Source organism: Sminthopsis crassicaudata, chromosome 6 (genome assembly GCF_048593235.1).
Source record: "Sminthopsis crassicaudata isolate SCR6 chromosome 6, ASM4859323v1, whole genome shotgun sequence".
Classification (NCBI taxonomy): Eukaryota; Metazoa; Chordata; class Mammalia; order Dasyuromorphia; family Dasyuridae; genus Sminthopsis; species Sminthopsis crassicaudata.
In genome coordinates, this window is record NC_133622.1 from 198,799,507 (window position 1) to 198,819,260 (window position 19,754).

At 48.5% G+C, this 19,754-nt stretch overlaps 1 protein-coding gene across 1 annotated transcript; it reads left to right on the forward strand.

The window, feature by feature from the left end:
* Window positions 1-242: 242 nt before the first annotated feature.
* On the forward strand, window positions 243-19,478 carry IGSF22 (immunoglobulin superfamily member 22). The gene is made up of 22 exons (XM_074275445.1): window positions 243-1,593; window positions 2,526-2,654; window positions 3,256-3,392; window positions 3,831-3,930; window positions 4,186-4,225; window positions 4,406-4,583; window positions 5,240-5,353; window positions 6,115-6,277; window positions 7,487-7,759; window positions 8,228-8,512; window positions 8,751-8,875; window positions 8,972-9,113; window positions 9,421-9,717; window positions 10,411-10,713; window positions 10,999-11,172; window positions 11,457-11,585; window positions 11,986-12,282; window positions 14,434-14,522; window positions 14,708-14,900; window positions 17,537-17,836; window positions 18,103-18,432; window positions 19,033-19,478. The coding sequence occupies exons 1-22, from the start codon at window positions 1,479-1,481 to the stop codon at window positions 19,098-19,100; spliced, it is 3,981 nt and encodes a 1,326-aa protein (XP_074131546.1). The 5' UTR covers window positions 243-1,478; the 3' UTR covers window positions 19,101-19,478.
* The last annotated feature ends 276 nt before the right edge of the window (window positions 19,479-19,754 follow it).

Genomic DNA, 19,754 nt, shown 5'->3' on the forward strand with positions numbered 1-19,754 from the left:
ACAGGAAAGAAGCTCTTCCTCAGCTGTTTTCATCCGGAATGAGTCAAAAGAAGGTTTTTCTAAGATCTATCTTTCTTTTCCAATACTTTGGTGACAAGCCACCCCTTCCCCTATCCCTCAATAGTTACAGCCCACTCCATTAAAAAGATACCCCAGAGTATCTGAGTTCAAACCCCAACTCTTTCACTTATTACCTATATGATCTTGGGCAAATCAGTTAAACTCTTTGGACTTTAATTTCCTTATTTGTAAAATGAAGATGATTGGATTTGGAAGGTTTCTTACAAGTCTTATAGACTTTTTAGACTTCCTGGGAATTAAAATATTGCTGATTCAGCAGAGCTGCCCTGAATCCCTGAGTCATAGAGACTGGAAGGGAGCTTGAAGAGCTAGGAAGTGGGGGAGGCAGGGAGTAGTCTGATGCCATCTCTACTCCTCCCTTCTGAGATATTCTAAAAAGCTGAGAGAAGCCCTTGGATAAGATCATGGTCTGGTACATCTGCAAGAAGAGAAGGGCTCCAGTGCCTTTTCCAATCCCCAAAGGCTTTAAAGAGCAGAGCAAAGAGCACATGATTGGATATGGAGATGAGAAGGATCAATTTTCCTTTTATTCTTTCCCTTAGTGGGAAGTGGGGATTTGGGGGTAAACAAGATTCCCACAGTCACAGTACCAAGGACACTTTCAGTGGAATCCAGTTTCAGATCTTTCATAAGGAAAAATCCAAAAGTCAACATGTCCCTGGGCTAGTTGAACATTTTCAGCTCTGGAATCAGAGTGACTATGAACTGTTTAAAACTTTGGGATCTTTAACAGGGATCCCACTCTAGGGTATCCCAGAGGACTGGGGGAATCTCTTTTTGCTCTGTTTAGCCAAAAGTTCCTATCCAATAGAACAAATAATTTTCTTTTCCTTTTGCCAATACCCAGTGTGCCTCCCATAGGTTGACACCTTCCACATGTCATTTGAGCCAAACACAGATACCTCCACCCCATTTCCATTTGCCTGTTTTCCATGCTTCTCCTTAGCAAGTGGGCCCATTCTAACCTTCTTCTATCTCCAAAAGGAGAAGACAAGAGCCAACTGCTCTCAGTTCCTCCTGCATCTTCTCTTTGGCAGGACTTTTATCCCTACTAAAATGTTATGATTGGACAGCTCAGAGCTCCTGCTGATTCTTACCCTGCATAAAATCCCAAACAGTAAAGACGTAGGTCAGGGTCTGAGCCAGAAAAAAAAAAAAGGAAGTAGGATGGGGCCAGGCCTGGCCTTCCTGATCTGATCAATGGTTCTCAGTACAAGCAATAAATATCTATCCATCTGTCATGCTTCTCCTACCCACTTTCCCCACATTTCCATGCCCCCACCCCACTTTTTCCATTATGCTCTTTTATTTTTCCCCTTGGGTTCTCCCTTTCTTATCTCTCCATCTCCAAATCTAACTCTCCCCCTTGTTCCCACAGGGCTCTACTCATTGTCACCATGACTACAACAATGCACCGAGAGCAGATGGTAAAGGAACATGTATCCATGGAGTTCTCCAGCTCCACCACCACCAGTGTACAGACATTCTCTCAGATCACTAAGGTGGTGGGAGGCAAGTTTGGGAAGGGGTGGACTAGGCAACTGGTGGTCAGACAACGGATTCCAAGTATCACCCTTTCTCCCATTAGAACCAGAGAAATTAGACTTTGTTAAGAAGATGCTTCAGGATGGACCAAAGATGCCAAATCCTGTTTCCATGGACCCCTAATCCATCCCCTTAAGAGCTAACCCTTTGCTCCAGGGCTTGCTGTGTGTCCTCAGGTCACTCTTTCTAGAAAACTATGACTAATGGGGCTCTAATAGCCCTTCATGATTTCCTCTTCTATTGTAAAGCAATGAATCATGATGGAAAAGAATTAAGTTCTAATGGTGGAATTTTAGTACAGAGATGTGCTGGTAAATGTTTAACAACCATCTCTCCAGGAAGGAAATACTTTTATGCTCAATCTGCATTATTAATATAGTCTCCATCATTTTCTTAAGTCTAGGCAATTAAGACAATAAATCAAACCCTGCCTTGTGTAATTTGCTGATTTCCAAGATGTAAATGATCATATTGGAAAAATTAATAATTAATTCTGGAGCTGGCTCCAGCATAGCCCTGAGAGGCACTAGAAAAGAGTTACTTTGGTCAGGGAGGTCTTTCTGAAGCTTCTTTACTTCCACTACATGGGGAGCCTTCCACCTTATTCTGGACACAGACAACTCCCAGAAAGGAGGGAAATCCTGGTATTTGTTCTGAAAATGAGGTCAGAAGCAGCGTAAATAAATCATTACTCAGGCTGGAAACAGAAAATGATGTAAAGGGAGAACAAGGATTCCAATCTGGAACCCTGTGTTCCAGGAGATGACTGAGTAATGAGCTCACAGCTCTAGGTTCTTAAAGGTCCAAAAAGTTGTCCCTCCCATCATCTACTCCAACACACACGCACTCCACACACAACTACCTTCCTCCATGACTGACCTTCATCCTTCCTCCCACAGAGGAAGTATCTCGGAAGTCTTCAAGCCATGTGGAATTCTTTAGTTTGGTTACACGAACCTCCGAAGTCCCAGCAGGTGAAAGCGTCCCTGAGTTTGTGGAGAAGCCGAGCCCCGTCACTTCCCCAGAGGGTGAGCGCTTCCCCTTCCCTCTCTAGGAGTAATTTAGATGGTCCCTGCTTTCCTGGGACTGACTCTTCACATGGATCTGGCCTTGGGCATAGCCATTTTAGCAGGATCTCAGCTCCATCAGAGAAGACAGTTTGGGGCTCAGGAAGATAGGATCCTTTGGGAATTCAATCCAATTCAATGAGCATTTACTTACTATGTAGTAGCTACCAAGGTTTCAAAAACAGTTATATTAACACTGCTGTCAGGAGGCTCAGAATGAAATAGGTTGGAATGGTGGAAAGAGGGATGAGGCGGGTACCAAAGAACTGTGATATTTGAGAGAGTGATAAATGTCAAAATTGAATTTTGTCTCCTCATAGCCGGAGGGCTTCCAAAAGTCCTCTAAGAAACAAGGTAAAGTACAGAAGTACATCAGAGCAAACCATGGCCATGCATCATGGTTCAGTGGAAATTACACTTAATCCGGAGTCAGAGTTCCACCTAGGTGACTTTCAGAAAGGTTCTCTATAGGGCCTTAGTTCATTCACTTTTTTAAAAGAGGATTTGCATTAGAAAGTTTCTAATTTCTCTTCTGGTTCTCAAAGAAACTATGATTCCCTAGGTGACAAGGCTGTATTCCGAGCCAAAGTGCAGGGCAACCCCAAGCCCAATGTCTCGTGGAAGAGGGAGAGTGGTATTCCCATCAAGGAAAGTGCCAAAATGTTCTATGACAGCATCAACAAGGAGCATGTGCTAAAGGTACAGACAGACCTCTTCCTCCCAAGAGTTTACCGACCTAAAAGCAGTGACGTAGCAAAGTAGACTGAACTTGGCACACAGAACACTGGGGCCTGAAATCATAAAGATGAATTCAAATATAGCAAAAGAGACTTCATCTCTGTATGACTCTGAACAAGTCCTTTCACCTTTGCCTGCCTCAGTTTCTCCATCTGTAAAATGGAGATCATAGTACCTGCCTCCTGGGGTGGTTGTGAGGCTCAAATAATGTTTGCAAAGTGCTGATATTTAGCATATAGCGCTATATATGTTATTGTGATGATAGGAAGAAGGGAGGAGGGAAGGAAAATCCTGTAGCTCGAGTCCACTGGGTGCTTTTTCTTCTCAGCATTCCTTCCTTCACCCAGCAGCCCTTCACACACATTCAGATACTGACTGCTGCCCTCTCTTCCTATCCAGTTAGAACCACTGACTTCTGATGACTCAGACAACTATAAATGCATTGCAACCAATGAGCACGCTGATGCCATCTACACAGTGTCCCTAATAGTGACTGAGAGTGAGTTACATACTGTCCCTGTCAGCAGGTAACCACCATCCCTGTTAGGGGTTAGGATGGATCCTCTCCCATCCCTCTTGGGGAGATGATCCATCCTACCCTGCTTAGTGGGAGTGATGGGTAAGGAGTCACAGTCCCCACACCCTCATTGACTGGGTCACATCAGCCTCCCTTCTTTGGGGGGAGGAGGAAGAAAGGGGTCATAGATACCCAGCCTTCATTGTCCTTACTGACAGTCTTTCTCTTGGATCCCAGGCCAAGAAAAGATGGATTTTAAGAAGATGCTGAAAAAGAGGTGAGAGCCAGAGCCCGTTAGATTGTCCTTCTCCCTGCTTGTTATTTCTTTGGGCTCGAGCCTTTCTTGTTTCCTCCAGAGATAGCCAAGCTTCTCAGGGCAGGGAAGGGAAGGAAGGAATGGGTCATTAAGGTTCAGAATGGAAGAAGGGGTGACTAAATTGGGTCTGGCCACTCTCAGGGCACCCCCTGCTCCCAAGAAGAAGCAGAAGAAAGTGACGGATGAGAAGGAGATGCTGGAGATCTTGTCCAAGGTGCCTAAGAAGGACTTTGAGAAGGTCTGCATGGAGTATGGCTTCACAGACTTCCGAGGACTGCTCAAAAAGCTCAAGGAGATGAAAAAGAAGGTGGAGGTGGAGGTCAGTGTGGAAGACCTGGGGCCCGAGGGGCTGGATGGGTGGGGACACCTGGGAAGCAGGGAGGTTGGGGGGGACAGGTAGGGTGTTGGGACCTGAAGACATCTCATGAGGGTGACAGTTGGATATGGGGATTCCCCTACTGCTACAGAATGGGCTTGGGGGACCCCTCAAATTATAGGGATCACCACAGCTCATGGGAAGATATGAAAACTGCAGAAAGTTTGAATTACTTGCTGATAGGTGAAAATAGATTCTTTGCACTGAGTAATTTAGTCTCCTGTTACCTCCCCTCATTAGTTGGCAGGAGGAAGGAACAAGGAGGAAAGATGGAATGTAACCATAGCATGAGCATGGGAATATCAGAGTCTGCCTCTGCATCATAATAGCTCAGATTTCCAGATTTGCAAAGCACTTCACAAATATTTTCTCAAAAGATTTTTACAACAACCCTGAGAAGTAGATGTTATCATTATCCTCATTTTACATGTGAGGAAACTGAGGCAGACAGTCAGGATCACAGCTGGTAAGTGTCTGACTCCCATGGTCATCCAGAAAAATAAAGGGATCTTTCCAGGAGCCTATGCACAGGGCAGGGATGACCTTGGAAAACTCCAGAGTGGCCCCATCTTGCCCATTTTATCATTGAAAACTCTTAGACCATCCGGATCATAAAGCCACTGGAAGATGTGGAAGCCAAAGTGGATAGCACGGTGACCTTTGACTGCATATTGGAATTGAAGGACCCCAACATAAAGATGATGTGGATCAAGGTTTGACTTGCTCCAGAGAACATGGGAGACTGTTCATTTTCCCCCTTCCTCTGAATCACCACCACTCTAAAGTCCCTTCTCTCCTCTGGTCACTGGGGTTTGTATGCTCCTTCTCTCATGTCTGCTCCGTTTTAAGGGTCTGTCCCTTTTGAACAATATCTTTAATATCATTGATCTAGAAACCCCCCCAGCAGCCAGGCAGATGGGCCCTAATTCTGCCCCTCATAGTTTAAAGAGTTGCTTTGAGGCACCAAAGGTTACTGGACTTAACCAGTTACACTGCCAGTATATATTAGAGATGGGATTTGAACCCAAGTTTTTCTTTACCCTGAGCCTTTATCTAACCACTATTCTTTCTGGGAAGAGAGAACTTAATAGACTTCTTCATTTTGAGGCAAAAGGAATTTTAAATAGACAGTTTCCCTCCAAGGGGATATAAATGAGGATACATGGAGGGAATAATGTTTAGCTCAAAGGAATGAAGCTCAAATGGAAGAGTTTTAGATTGTTCATGACATCTTGGTGAAAGAGAGGAGGGCTCTCTGTGCTGGGGATGTTTCCTAGAGCCTCCTTATGACTGTGTCTTCCAAAAGCCCTGCAAGAAACATTCCTTGTAGTGAAGCATCCTGGGTAGAGATATCAAGGTTTTCTCTTCTTTAAATTCCCTTCTTTCTTCTCCTCTGGGAGTGTATCCCAGCTGGGACAGGGGTATCCAAAAAGGGTCTTGGGCTTCTGACATTTTCCTTTACACCGCTCTGTAGGGAACGGAGCCTCTGAGGATCCAGTACTCCCTGGGCAAGTATGACGTGAAGCAGGTGGGTACCAAGTACATGCTGACTATCACCAATGTGAACATGAATGACGCTGGTATCTACACGCTATCTGTGGGTGACAAGCGGCTGAGCGCGGAGCTCATTGTTCTTGGTATGAGGGATCAGAAAGAATGGGGAAATGAAGTCTCCTTGGAGGGCAGACAAAAGGGGAGAAGGAGGAGACAAGGAAGAAGGAGAAATTACCTACACTCTGGATCTGAGGGCAGACTACTCAGCTGTGTTCGGCACAGTTTGGAGGGACAGGAAAACTGGCAGAGAGAGTGAGAAAAATCAAAAGGTGGGAGGGGTGCCTTCTCATATTCTCCTCCTTCTCCCTTGTTCCTTGGGACCTGCACACCCAGATGTGTCCTGGCTGTATGATGTATGACATATCCTGTCACAGGCTCAGAGATATTCTTTGATTTAACTTTCTCTGATCTCACTTCCTTCTTTCACCTCTGATGCCTTCCTTTCTCCTTTCCCAAACCAATGGTGAGGAGGAAGAGAAAATCAGAATAATTCACATTCTGAGAACTGAATTTGAGTCAGGAAGGCCTGGGTTCTAGCCACACTTACTTAGCTCAGTGACTTTGAACAAGTCATTTAGTCTCTCTGGTCCTCAGTTTCCTCATCTGTAAAAAGGAGGCATTTGGATCTGATGACCTTTAAGGTTCATTCCTGCTTTAAATCTAATATCCTATGATCCTGTATCCAAATGAATTTTCACCTTAGGTAGACATTCCTAGGCCAGAATAACATGTCTTTAAGGGTATGATACATGGAGAAAAATAACCCAGCATCACCTTTAGAGTAAAATCCATGAGGAGCAAGAAAAGAGAAAAACAGAGCAAGAGAATTATCTTTCCTTTCTACTGCCCCCTCTCAGTGTTTACTCAATTAATTTCTTTTTTTAACTCAAAGAGTCTATAAAAATAGCCCTTAGAATCTATGTAAATACATAGAATTCTTGAGACGCACTTAGACTGCAAACTCTTGAAGGAAGAGGGGCTTATGGTAAGAAAAAGCTACTGTTGCTCATGTTTCACTGGTTTGGGGTCCAATGAAATATGAATCATGAGAGAAGCTCTCCCAGAGACAAGGACTGATCACTAGGGGGTGCTCCTGTATATTAATTTTTTGAGCACGCACTGACAATTATTTTCTTGACTGTTGGGGGATCAGGAAGCTGTCAATGAGGGGGGCCTGGGATGTAGCTGGCAGTCTGTTTCCCTCTTGTCTGGACTATTCCAAGTGACAGAGAGTGGGGGGATGAAGGAGGCTGCTATAACTTCCTTCCCATGTTGCCCACTCATCCCTCTAGATGAGCCTCTGAAGTTTGTTGGGGAGATGAAGCCAGTGAAGGTCACCGAGCGCCAGACAGCAGTGTTTGAGATCCGCCTGTCCAAGAAGGTGCCCGACTTCGTGTGGAAGTTCAATGGGAAGGAACTGAAGAGGGATGACAAATATGAGATCTCCGTGTCGGAAGATGGGCTGACCCATACTCTCAAGATCAAAGATGCAAGGCTCTGTGACAGTGGGGAATTCTCTGCCGAGGCTGGGGGACTGGTTCAGAAGGCTCCTCTTACCATTGACCGTGAGTGCTATAGCACACGATAATCTCGTATTCTACCAAAACCTCAGACTCTTAAAGGAGAGGACGCTGTAATTCAGAGCTAGCGTTTCTCATGGTTCTTATATCCAGTGGTCCAGTGTGGATATTTAGAGAATTAGAAATATAATTCTCTCCCTGTTCCCTCCACCCTAGTCTCCACTGAGTACATATGTTCAGGGGTCACCTGAACACAGGTATTTCCCCTTAAGGGTACACTAAGCTACAGGCGCTTATATTAAGACATCAGTGGCAGACTGCACTAGAATTTGTCCACATGGAATAATGGGAAAGAACACAGGTGGAGAGAGTCACAGATGAACCCAGGACACTGGCGTGCAGATGGACAAGGGCACTTACCCCCCACACTTCTGAGGCTAGGAACTCTGCAAAAAGAGCAGTTGGGGCGCGCAGGAAGGAAGGGAAAGCCCAGTGGTGTGTCTGGTGTTGCAGGCATTCCCATCAAGTTTGTGAGCACTCTGAAGAACGTTCGTGTAAAGGAAAGGAGCAGGGCCTGCCTCGAATGTGAACTGACATCCAAGAATGTCACCTTGCGATGGAAGAAGGATGGGAAGCTGCTTGAGCGTGGGACTAAGTACAGCATGAGCCACGAAGGCAAGAGGGCAGAGCTAGTGATTGAGGATGCCCAGCTCAGTGACGGAGGAGAGTACACCGTGGTGGCTATGCAGGATGGGGACCCCACAGAGTACTACAGCACCGCCATTGTGACTGTAGAAGGTGGGGCTCGTTAACCTTCTGTTGATCCCTCCCTCTCCCCCTCCTAAAGACCCTATTGATGTAGATTCCTACTGACTCTCTGCAATAGCCCCAACCGTCCAACCCACATGGACCATCCCACACTCATCATCCTCTCACTTACCTTGTGCATAGAGCCATAGTCATACCTGTCCCTGCCAGCCACCCAGATGCCACTGGCTACCTCCCCCCCCTCAAAAAACCTCCCTCCTGTTCTCAGAACGTTTGGCCTCCGTCAAGAGCGGAATGTCAGATGTACATGCAGCCACGGGGACTCCGGCAGAACTGTGTGTCGTGCTGAATGATGAGAAAGTGGAAGGAGTTTGGCTAAAGGATGGCAAAGAGGTAGAAAATGGGGAACTGAAGCAGGGAAAAGACAAGAGGCAGGGGTCCATTTGAGGACCTCCAATGAGCCTTGATAGCCTATCCCATCATCTCCAGATCACAGACTTCAGCGGGATACAAATTGTGAAGCAGGGAGCTGTCCACAAACTCATCTTCCCCAACATGGGCCCAGAACATGAGGGCAAGTACACATTCCGGGCCAAAGGCGCGGAGAGTGAGGCTTCTGTCTTCATCGCAGGTACTGTCCTCCATCCCTGTATCAGCTCCCCTTCCCAAAAGAAAACATTCACCCATGCCCTAAAAGTCAAAGTGGAGGGTTTCTCTCTACCCTGTCCCTCAGTTCCATCGCTGAGCAAATATTTAACCCTTCTGGCTCATCCCCCAAAGTTTCCAGCAGCCTCCGGTGGGAAGCATCCAATCTGTCCTTAGGAGTGACCATGGTGATGAGTAGGACTGATCTCTTCCTCTAGGGAGCACACCCTTCCCTCTGGTTGGGAAGGTGTCTGTCCCCATATGGTAAGTGTTGACACCCCTCTCTCCCCCAGACCCCCCTACAATTGACCCATCTGTGCTGGAGGCACTGGCTGCACACCCTGTCACTGTGAAGGTTGGCCAAACAGCCAACATCAAGGTCCCGTTCCGGGCCAAGCCATTGCCCAAAGCAACATGGTACAAGGATGGAGTAGAAGTGACCGAGGAGGAGCGCGTGAGCATGGAGCGGGGAGAGGATCAGGCACTGCTGACCATTTCCAACTGTGTCCGTGAGGATAGTGGTGCTATCCTTCTCAAACTCAAGAATGACCATGGTTCGGTCACAGCCACCCTGCACCTGAGCGTACTTGGTGAGGGATGGGGATGGGGAGAACTGGGGTCACTTGTGCAAGACAACATCTGTTGAAGGGAGGGGAGGGAGACAGGGCTCTTACATGTTAGTATTCCCACCACACATATATATCACAGTATAACACACACACACACACACACACACACACACACCACACACATACACACCCCTCACTATGTCACTTGGGGTTTTTCTCTTCTCCTCTATTGTATTTTATCCTCCGATCCTAGCAGGGAAGAGGAATGGAATGAACTAAAAGGTCAAAAAGGACAGGATCTGGGGGCAGCTAGGTGGCAAAGTGGATAGAGCCCCAGCCCTGAATTCAGGAGGACCTGAGTTCAAATCTGGTCTCAGACACGTAACACTTCCTGGCTGTGTGACCCTGGGCAAGTCACTCAACCCCAGCCTCAGGGAAAAAAAAAAAGGAGGGGATCCAAGAGTTAGAGTTTCCAAAGTCTACAGTTTACCTTTCACTGGACAGATGAAATTTTTAAGAACAAGGGTCAGAGTATTCGAGCCTGTCGAGATTAGGGAGATCAGAGTCTCTGTATTCCAACTCTGATCCAGCCTGAATGGCCACCTTATAATTGGGGGTTCTCTATAATGATTGACTCCTCCAAAGCTACTACTCTTATTCTCTCCACCGCTTGGACTTTATGCCCATGGGTCTCATTTCCTTTGTTTTTCTCAGACCGGCCAAAGCCTCCTCAAGGTCGTGTAGAGTTCCTGGAACTCTCTGGCAACTGTGTTCATATGAAGTGGAAGGCCCCAAAGGACAATGGAGGTCGGCCAGTGACACAGTTCATTATAGAACGAAGAGCAGTTGGGAAGAAATCTTGGATCAAGGCAGGGGAGGTCAGCGGTAAAGTGACCAACTTCTCCACCAACAAAGTGGAGGAAGGGAAAGCTTATCAGTTCCGAATCCGAGCTGTTAACTCTGAGGGTGTGAGCGACCCACTGGAGACTGAGGAGGTCTTTGCAGGAAATCCCATTGGTTAGTGTGGGGACTCATTAGTTACATGGGGAATTGTTCAGAATTGGAGAACATGTTACTAAGGGACCTTGGGCAATAAAAGGGCTATTGATCAGTGGATGAAGGATAGGCAGGTTGTGTGGCTCTCCCACAGATCCTAGGCTCCACTGATGGGTTTAAGGTTGGATTAGCAGGTTGGTAGGGTGGGAAGACTGGAGCTTTTTCTTTAAGGGAGCAGCCACATTGGATAGGTAATTGTTCTCAGTCCACCCTCACATTCTCTATGACTTACCACTGCTCTTGCAGAGCCACCTGGCCTGTCCTCTCAGCCACAAGTTTCAGATGTGACCAAAGAAGCAGTGACCATCACATGGAACCCACCAGCCCAAGATGGTGGATCCCCAGTACTTGGCTACATTGTAGAAAGGAGGAAGAAAGGGAGCAACCTATGGGTGCCAGTCAACAAGGATCCCATCCAGGGTGAGGGTGCTAAGAAGTTGTTAGGGTGGGCCCAGAAAACATATTCCCATTCCGCTCCCATCAAACACCAAACTGCTCTGGTTCTCTACATTGCTTTTTGTCCTCCATAGCCATTGGATTCTGCTGGTTCTAGACTCCACATTTGGTTGGGCTACACTGCATGGCCTGTGCTTCTGTGAACTCCATCTTTGCTTGTCCCTTTTCCCTCCCCATTTTATGCTTCCATTTCATGACCTTTGTGTGCTATGTCGCTATCACATCTTCTGGTCTCCCTGTTTTTCTAGACACTAAATGCAAAGTGGATGGTCTCCTGGAGGACACTGAATATGAGTTCCGGGTAATTGCGGTGAATCGAGCAGGACAAGGACAGCCAAGCATGCCCTCCACTTCAGTGGTAGCCAAAGATCCGATCAGTGAGTCTAGGCTAAGAACATCCTTGCCCTCATAAAGATGGAGGAGGTGGGATTGTATTAGTGTTATGTGGGATAAAGGCAGAAAGTTTCTCCTTTTGGGTAGACATAGTCCCTGTCCTCAGAAAGTTTCCTATCCAACAGGAAATTCTTTAAATAGGATTTAAAGGAGGGAAATAAAGTTTTGAAAGCGGGCTTGGGCAAGAGTTAAGAATAAGGAAGGTAGTATATTGGACAAGGAATATGCATGGAGGGAAGTGGAGAAATGTCATGATCTAGGGATTCTAGGTAGGGGGACTTAGGGACTTCAGTGGGAGACCCTTCATGATTTGAGTAAAAGATAAACATAGGGGTTGGGTAAGATAGAAGGTCTCTAAGTAAAGGACGCCTGTGGTTGCTTCAGAGCCTCCTGGATTGGTGCAGGGTTTACGTGTAGCCGACTCCTCAAACTCCAGTATTTCCTTGACCTGGCGGGAGCCTATAGAAGGGGACCCTCCTTCTGGCTACATCCTCGAGATGAGGGCAGAGGACTCAAAAGAATGGTCCAAGTGTACAAAGATCCCCATCTCGGGCACCTGCTACACTGTGGGAGGTCTGACAGAGAGACAGAAATACTTCTTCCGCATCCGAGCTGTAAACGAAGGTGGTGTTGGGGAGCCTGTTGAGCTGGATGAGGGTGTCCGGGCCATGCCTCCGCCAGGTAAGAGAGCACAAGGAGCTCAAGCATCTGATTCATCCTTCCATTGGGCTTCTATCATCTCTCAGGGGCTCCCTCAGACTATGGAAGAACATTATCTGGTCAGTATAGACCTAAGTCCTCCACAGAACCAGTCTTGGGGACAAGAGAGGGAAAGCATGACTCTATTTTTGTCCCACTCCCTCCCGTCTCCTCTCCCTCCCCTGTCCTCCCTATATAGCATCAAGAGACCAAACTTGCCATCTGAGAAGACTATATAGATAGCAGGAAGAAGGTTGGGAGGGAAGAATAATCTCAAGGGAAAGGAGGGGTTTCTCATTTCACTGGCATAAATGTCTGTGCTCTGCTGGGAATTGCATCGAATTATGACTGCCTGATATCTCGATGGATTGGTGGTGACTCTGGGCTCTTTGAAGCTATCCCAAGAAAAGCTAGAACACCACTTGTTGGCAAGGTGGTAGGGGGTATTTTTAGTCAGGTGCAATCACGGATTCCTCCTTTCTGAGAGTCTGTGATTACTGAAGGGGTCTCCAGGTCCATGAGTGGTCTAACATGTGACTATGCTACCACATGATTGAAGTGAGTTGGAAGAGGTCATTAGAGATTGCAGAGTTACGTGGTCTGAATGATAGAAGGGTTGTCAATGTTAATAATGATTTTCCTAGGCATGGTAAATAGTGATAGGGCGGAGAGGAAGTTTGTGAATCAGGTGCTACAGTTATTTATTTGTTTGTTTATTAATCTTTGATGAGACAACTGGGGTTAAGTGACTTGCCCAGGGTCACATGGCTAGGAAGTGTTAAGTGTCTGAGGCCAGATTTGAACTCAGGTCCTCCTGACTCCAGGGCTGGTGCTCTATCTACTGCGCCACCCGGCAGCCCCAAGTGCTAAAGTTATTGAAAAAATAACCCAGTGGTCAATAAATGATGATGACATAATCAGTTTGCATGAATCTCAAAGGAGGAGGGCATTATTCAGGGACACATGGAAAAATGGATTGAAAACAGTAGTGGGAACAAAGACGACGTGGTTCAGTTCTTGTGAAGAGAGAGAGATTTGAAGAAGTCCTCTGATGGGGAAAGTTGTAAGGGATATGATTGCTCTGAAGAAATCGAGGTTCACTGAAAGAAAGGAGTTGGAGGCATACTGATGGAAGAGCTCAAGGATGTTAGCGAGGTGGAAGAGGACCAAATTGTGAGTGCGGTTTGGCTGGAGTACAGAATAGTAACAAGGACTTGGGAGGCGACGGTGACATTAGGTGACTATTACTGGGGAACCAGTATAAGAGGAGGTTGATTAAGCACAGCATATCACCAGGCTGGAAAGAGCATTGCAGTCAGCAGAACCTAAACAGAAGAAATCAGAGAGATAATATACCCCAAAATTTCAAAGCAATTGTAGGGTACGGATATTTTTAAATGGCTGACACAAAATCACATCCCCAAAGAGGCCTTTTTTTTTTTTTTTTTTACCCCTCCTAAGCCTCCAGTCTGTGCCTGGCTTCCAAGAGACTTCACTTCCCTTAGATTCCACCCCCCCTCCCCCCCTTACCCTGTTGCTTCTTATTACACCTGAGACAGAGGCTGAGATTTTTTTAAAGATCTAATGAAGAGACAAATTTACAATACTTAGAAGCATGGCCGCCGTATGCAGAGAGCTCTGTCTAAGCACAGAGACCGGCACAGCCCCACTCCCGTCTAACTCCATCCCACCTCCAAGGTGTCTAGGGGCAAAGACCCTGTCCCTGGCCTCACTTTAACCCCAGGCCTTTCATTCTCCAAGAAGGTGTCCCCTACTGTTCATTCCGCCCCTGGGCCGGTGCTTTAGTTTCCATGTTTGCCAGGCTACGTTAATTATGTATGAACATAAGCTTACATCTTGCTTTCAGAGAAAGACCCACCAGAAGTCTTTCAGGGGTTGACAGTCACCCACCTGGTCACCCATATATAATAAACGTACAGTCATACACAAACAGTTTCCACCACCTGAAGGGGGGTCATTTCTGTAGTCATGCTTTTTTCCACCTTTCCTTTTGTTCCTCTCTTCTATGTCTCTTTCCTCTGACAATCACCCTTTCTGTCTCATTAACCCTTTACTCTCATATTTTCCCCCTTTTTCCTTCCCCCTCTCCTTACACTTCCATCCCTATTCCAGCGGCTCCCAGATTCGATCTCAGTGCCCGTTTGAAGAGTCATATGGTGGTGCGGGCCGGGACGGCCCTGTGCATCCATGCTTCCTTCTATGTAAGTTCCAGGCACATCCCATGTATATAAGCTTCTCCCTGCCCGTCACAAGCTCTCCTCCCTGGAGCTCCCCGAGAAGACACTCCCTCACCCCCACACCAAAGGTCCTGGGAGAATCGAGAAGACGGATCAGTTGGAAGTTAGGGCCTTGCTGCATCAGGGTCTAAGCCACGGTTCCCACCTAGGGCTCCCCTCCGCCCACCGTGATCTGGCAGAAGGACGGAATCCCCACCAAGGGCCGGGAAACTATCACCAAAGGCAAGAACCACTCCCAGTTCCTCATCAACAGCACGAAGCGCTCCGACTCAGGGGTTTACCGCATCCTGCTCCGGAATGAGTACGGAGAGGCCCACTACGACATCCACGTCCGAGTGGCAGGTACGGATTCTGCAGTGGGAGCGGAAGTGGATGAATAGCTGCAGGCGCGGCTGCCCCCCTGCTGTGCCTCGAGAAAAGGCTTCCCCACTCACGTCTCCCTAGTCGTGTTTTGAGGGAGAATATAAGAGTTCTAGTCTCAGAGACCTGGGATCTGCGCGGCCCCTGGCACTTACTAGCCATGGGAGCCCGGGCGACTCCATCTCTGAGCTTGTTTCTTCATCTGTAGAGCGAGGGTGGCACGTGCTGCCCCATCCCAAGGCTGCCCGAAGTCCCCATGAGGTAATGTAGGCACAAATTAAGTGGGATAGAAATGGCAGGTGTAGCTTTGCCTGAAACCCCCCCGTCAGAGGTAAATGCCTTGGAGAGCTGCCAGAGAAGAGGCACAGACCTCTGGTAGGACGCTCACATTAAGGCTTTATTCCCTGATGCACCGCGGGAACTTGTTAGTGGAGGAGACTCCATCACGGTCACCAGGGGTAGGAGTGGGAAGGGCCCTGGGAAGTCATCGGGGCCTTCAGGACACAAGGGAGAGGGATAGCAGGGATAGATGTCCCGTGCCACCCGTACTGTTGTGCCGAGCGTGGGGTGCACAGGAAAGGCTGGCAGCAAGGTGGGGCGGGCAGCTGCCGGGCCCGGGCCCCCCCAAGAGCCCCCAGCTCTGGGTCAGGAGGGCCTTGGAGAGGAAGCTAAGCGCGGAAAGGACGGGGAAGTGAGTTCGCTCATCTGGCAGGGAGTACGCTGGGAGAGGCCGGGAGAGGCTGGGCACCGGGCGGAGACGGAAATGAAATTCGGGTAACAGGTCCTTAGGGGGGGAAGATTTTCCTCAGCAACATCTCTGGGAGACCACAGCAGGCTTCGGCTACACAAAGGAGGAAGTTCCTAACCGGGACACACAAACACACTCTCACACACACACACACCACACACACACACTCACACTCACGCACTCACACACCACATACACACACACTCACACTCACATACACACACTCACACTCACATACACACACACACTCACCACATACACACACACTCACATACACACACTCACACTCCACATACACACACACTCACATACACACACACACACTCCACATACACACACACTCACATACACACACTCACACTCCACATACACACACACTCACATACACACACACACTCACATACACACACTCACACACCACATACACACACACTCACACTCACATACACACACACACCACATACACACACACTCACATACACACACTCACACACCACATACACACACACTCACACTCACATACACTCACACACCACATACACACACACTCACACTCACATACACACACACACCACATACACACACACTCACATACACACACACACTCACCACATACACACACACTCACATACACACACTCACACTCCACATACACACACACTCACATACACACACACACTCACATACACACACTCACACACCACATACACACACACTCACACTCACATACACACACACACCACATACACACACACTCACATACACACACACTCACACACACACACTCACATACACACACTCACATACACACACTCACATACACACACACACCACATACACACACACTCACATACACTCACACATACACACACTCACACTCACATACACACACACTCACATACACACACTCACACACACACCACACACACTCACACATACACACACACACACTCACATACACACACTCACATACACACACTCACATACACACACTCACACACACACCACACACACTCACACATACACACACACACTCACATACACACACACACATACACACACTCACATACACACACTCACATACACACACTCACATACACACACACACCACATACACACACACTCACATACACTCACACATACACACACTCACACTCACATACACACACACTCACATACACACACTCACACACACACCACACACACTCACACATACACACACACACTCACATACACACACACTCACACACTCACATACACACACTCACATACACACACTCACACACACACCACACACACTCACACATACACACACACACACTCACATACACACACTCACATACACACACACATACACACACTCACACACCACATACACACACTCACACTCACATACACACACACCACACACTCACACATACACTCACACACTCATACACACACACACACTCACATACACACACTCACATACACACACTCACATACACACACTCACATACACACACTCACATACACACACTCACATACACACACTCACATACACACACTCACATACACACACACATACACACACTCACACACCACATACACACACACTCACACTCACATACACACACACCACACACACTCACACATACACACACACTCACACACTCACACAACATACACACACACACCACACACACATACACACACACACACTCACACAACATACACACACACTCACACACACACACACTCACACTCACACGCTCTGACCAACCGGGCTGGAGCCCAAGACTCATGAGCCTGGGGGAGCACCACTGGGGTCGGGGGCGGGGCGGGGGAGGGGGGGTCGCGGGGCGGGGCTGACCCAGCCCTGTGACTTCAGATTTCCCTCGGCCGCCCACAAACCTGAAGCTCTTCGAGGAAGTGCCAAACACGGTGACTCTGAACTGGGAGCACAGTCCCGACGTGCAGGAGGACGGGGAGGCGCATTACGTCATCATGAAGCGGGACGCCAGCACGGCCACCTGGTTCACGGCGGCGGACCGCGTCTTCAGCAACAAGTACACGGTCACGGGGCTCCTGCCCGGGAGGAAGTACTACTTCCGAGTGCTCGCCCGGAATGAGATCGGGGACAGTGACCCGCTTGACTCCAAGGACACTTGGCTGGTCAACAAGGACGAGAGTAAGTGTGTGGCAGGGAGCCCGCGCTTACTGGGGCCGCCTCGGGAGCAGGAGGAGCGCGGGGGCGGGCAGTGCCAGCGGGACGGCCGAAGGCAGGAGGCCTGAGGGCGGGGAGGGCAGGGACCGAGGGTGAGGAGACCGAGGATGCGCGAGGGGGCAGTCCCGGACCTTGAGGGCTGAGGGGCTGCTGGAGAATTAGGAGAGAGTGGGGAGCCCGGGCCTCCCCTTCTTCATCGGCCGCGCTCTCTGCCCTGCCCCCCCCCCCAGTTGAAGACCTCGGCGCCAAACTGCGCCCGTACCAGCAGAAGGACTGGCGCCACGCGCCGCGCTTCATCACGCCGCTGAAGCCGCACACCGTGCTGCGCGGCCACGACTGCACCATGAGCTGCGCCTTTCTGGGCAACCCGCGGCCCACCGTCACGCTGTACAAGGGGGACGTGAACATCACCGCCAACTCCAAGTTCTGGTACAACTCCACCAGCGGCGTGTGCACGCTCGTCATCCCCACCTGCACCCTCAAAGACAGCGGCGACTACAGCGTGCTGGTGGAGAACGAGCTGGGCAAGGACAGGTCCAGCTGCACCTTGACCGTCTACGGTGAGCAGCTGTCCCGGGGAGGACTGGCTGGAGGGGTCACACAGGGCCAGGGGAAGGGAGGTCCACTACGTATCAGAAGGTCCGCACATCCTGCTTCCCCGGGACAGTGTTCGCTGCCGTTCCTCCTCTCCCCCTCCCTCCCTCCCTTTATCCGGGTCCCTCTCCCTCCTTCTCTTATTCTCCTTTCCCTTTCTCTTACTCACACATCTCTATATCCTGATGTTCTTGGAGGGCTTAGGTTACAAGATTCAACTTGGAACCACTCAAGATAATTCATGAGGTTAAAAAAAAAAAAAAAACCACCTGGTTTTGAGGCAAATCACTGAGGGGTTTGCAATATCCTCCCAGCCAGCAGAGGTACATCAGTCTCCCTGATGCTCTGCCATCCTAGGACACTAGGAGGTTCCTAACCAGGATACACGCACACACACAAACACGCACACGCACGCACATGCACACACACACACACGCACACACGCACACGCACACACGCACTTACTCTCCTTGATCGGGCCTTTGACCCGAAGGAGACGTGCTCTGAAAGGATACGTATTTTGCTCAGTTATCCTGATCTAGCCAACACTACTCTTGGCCTTTCAGACAAAGATGACAAATCCATCCTGGCCTCTGTGACTGAAAGTCTACAGAAGAAAAAGCATCTCATGTGAGGCCCAGTCCAATGTAGCTAGGATGACCACTTCGAAGCTGGAAAAACTGCCCCTTCAGTGGAAAATGCCTACACATCTGTATGTCCCTGATGGTAAAGCTCTTGGGGAGGGGTAATTCTGAAGCAATAAATAAGAGACCTCTTATCTTCTTTGCCTGATACTAAAGTGGAAAAGTTCGGGGGGGGGGGGGGAGCTTAAACTCCTATCCTGTGCAATACATTCAGAAAAGCATATGATATTTGGGCTTGTACCTATGGCTGCCTCTTCTTCCTTCAGAGTCTTGTTATAGTTGTAGTCCACCCCTGAAGTTCTGAGGGATGGGACTAAATCAAGCATACTCCTTACCAGTCATATTCAATAAACAGTCAGTTTCAAGTACTTGAAATAGATTAAACTACTTCTTTCCCACCCACCCCCCCCAAAATACCTGGAATTCTCAGCATACAGACTCCATTCTGTTGGGATAAGGCCTGGCTATAGCAAAATGCAGTTAGGCACGGAAGAGCTGTCTGTCCCATTACCTTCCAGAACCAGATCTCTTTTCTCCAAGAGTTGGCTAAGATGAGGCCTAAGGGAGTATCGAGTTTTAGATAATTGTGTATATTTGGAATTGGGGGTCAGGAGGTAGGTCAGAATGGGAGGCAAAGTGAAGGA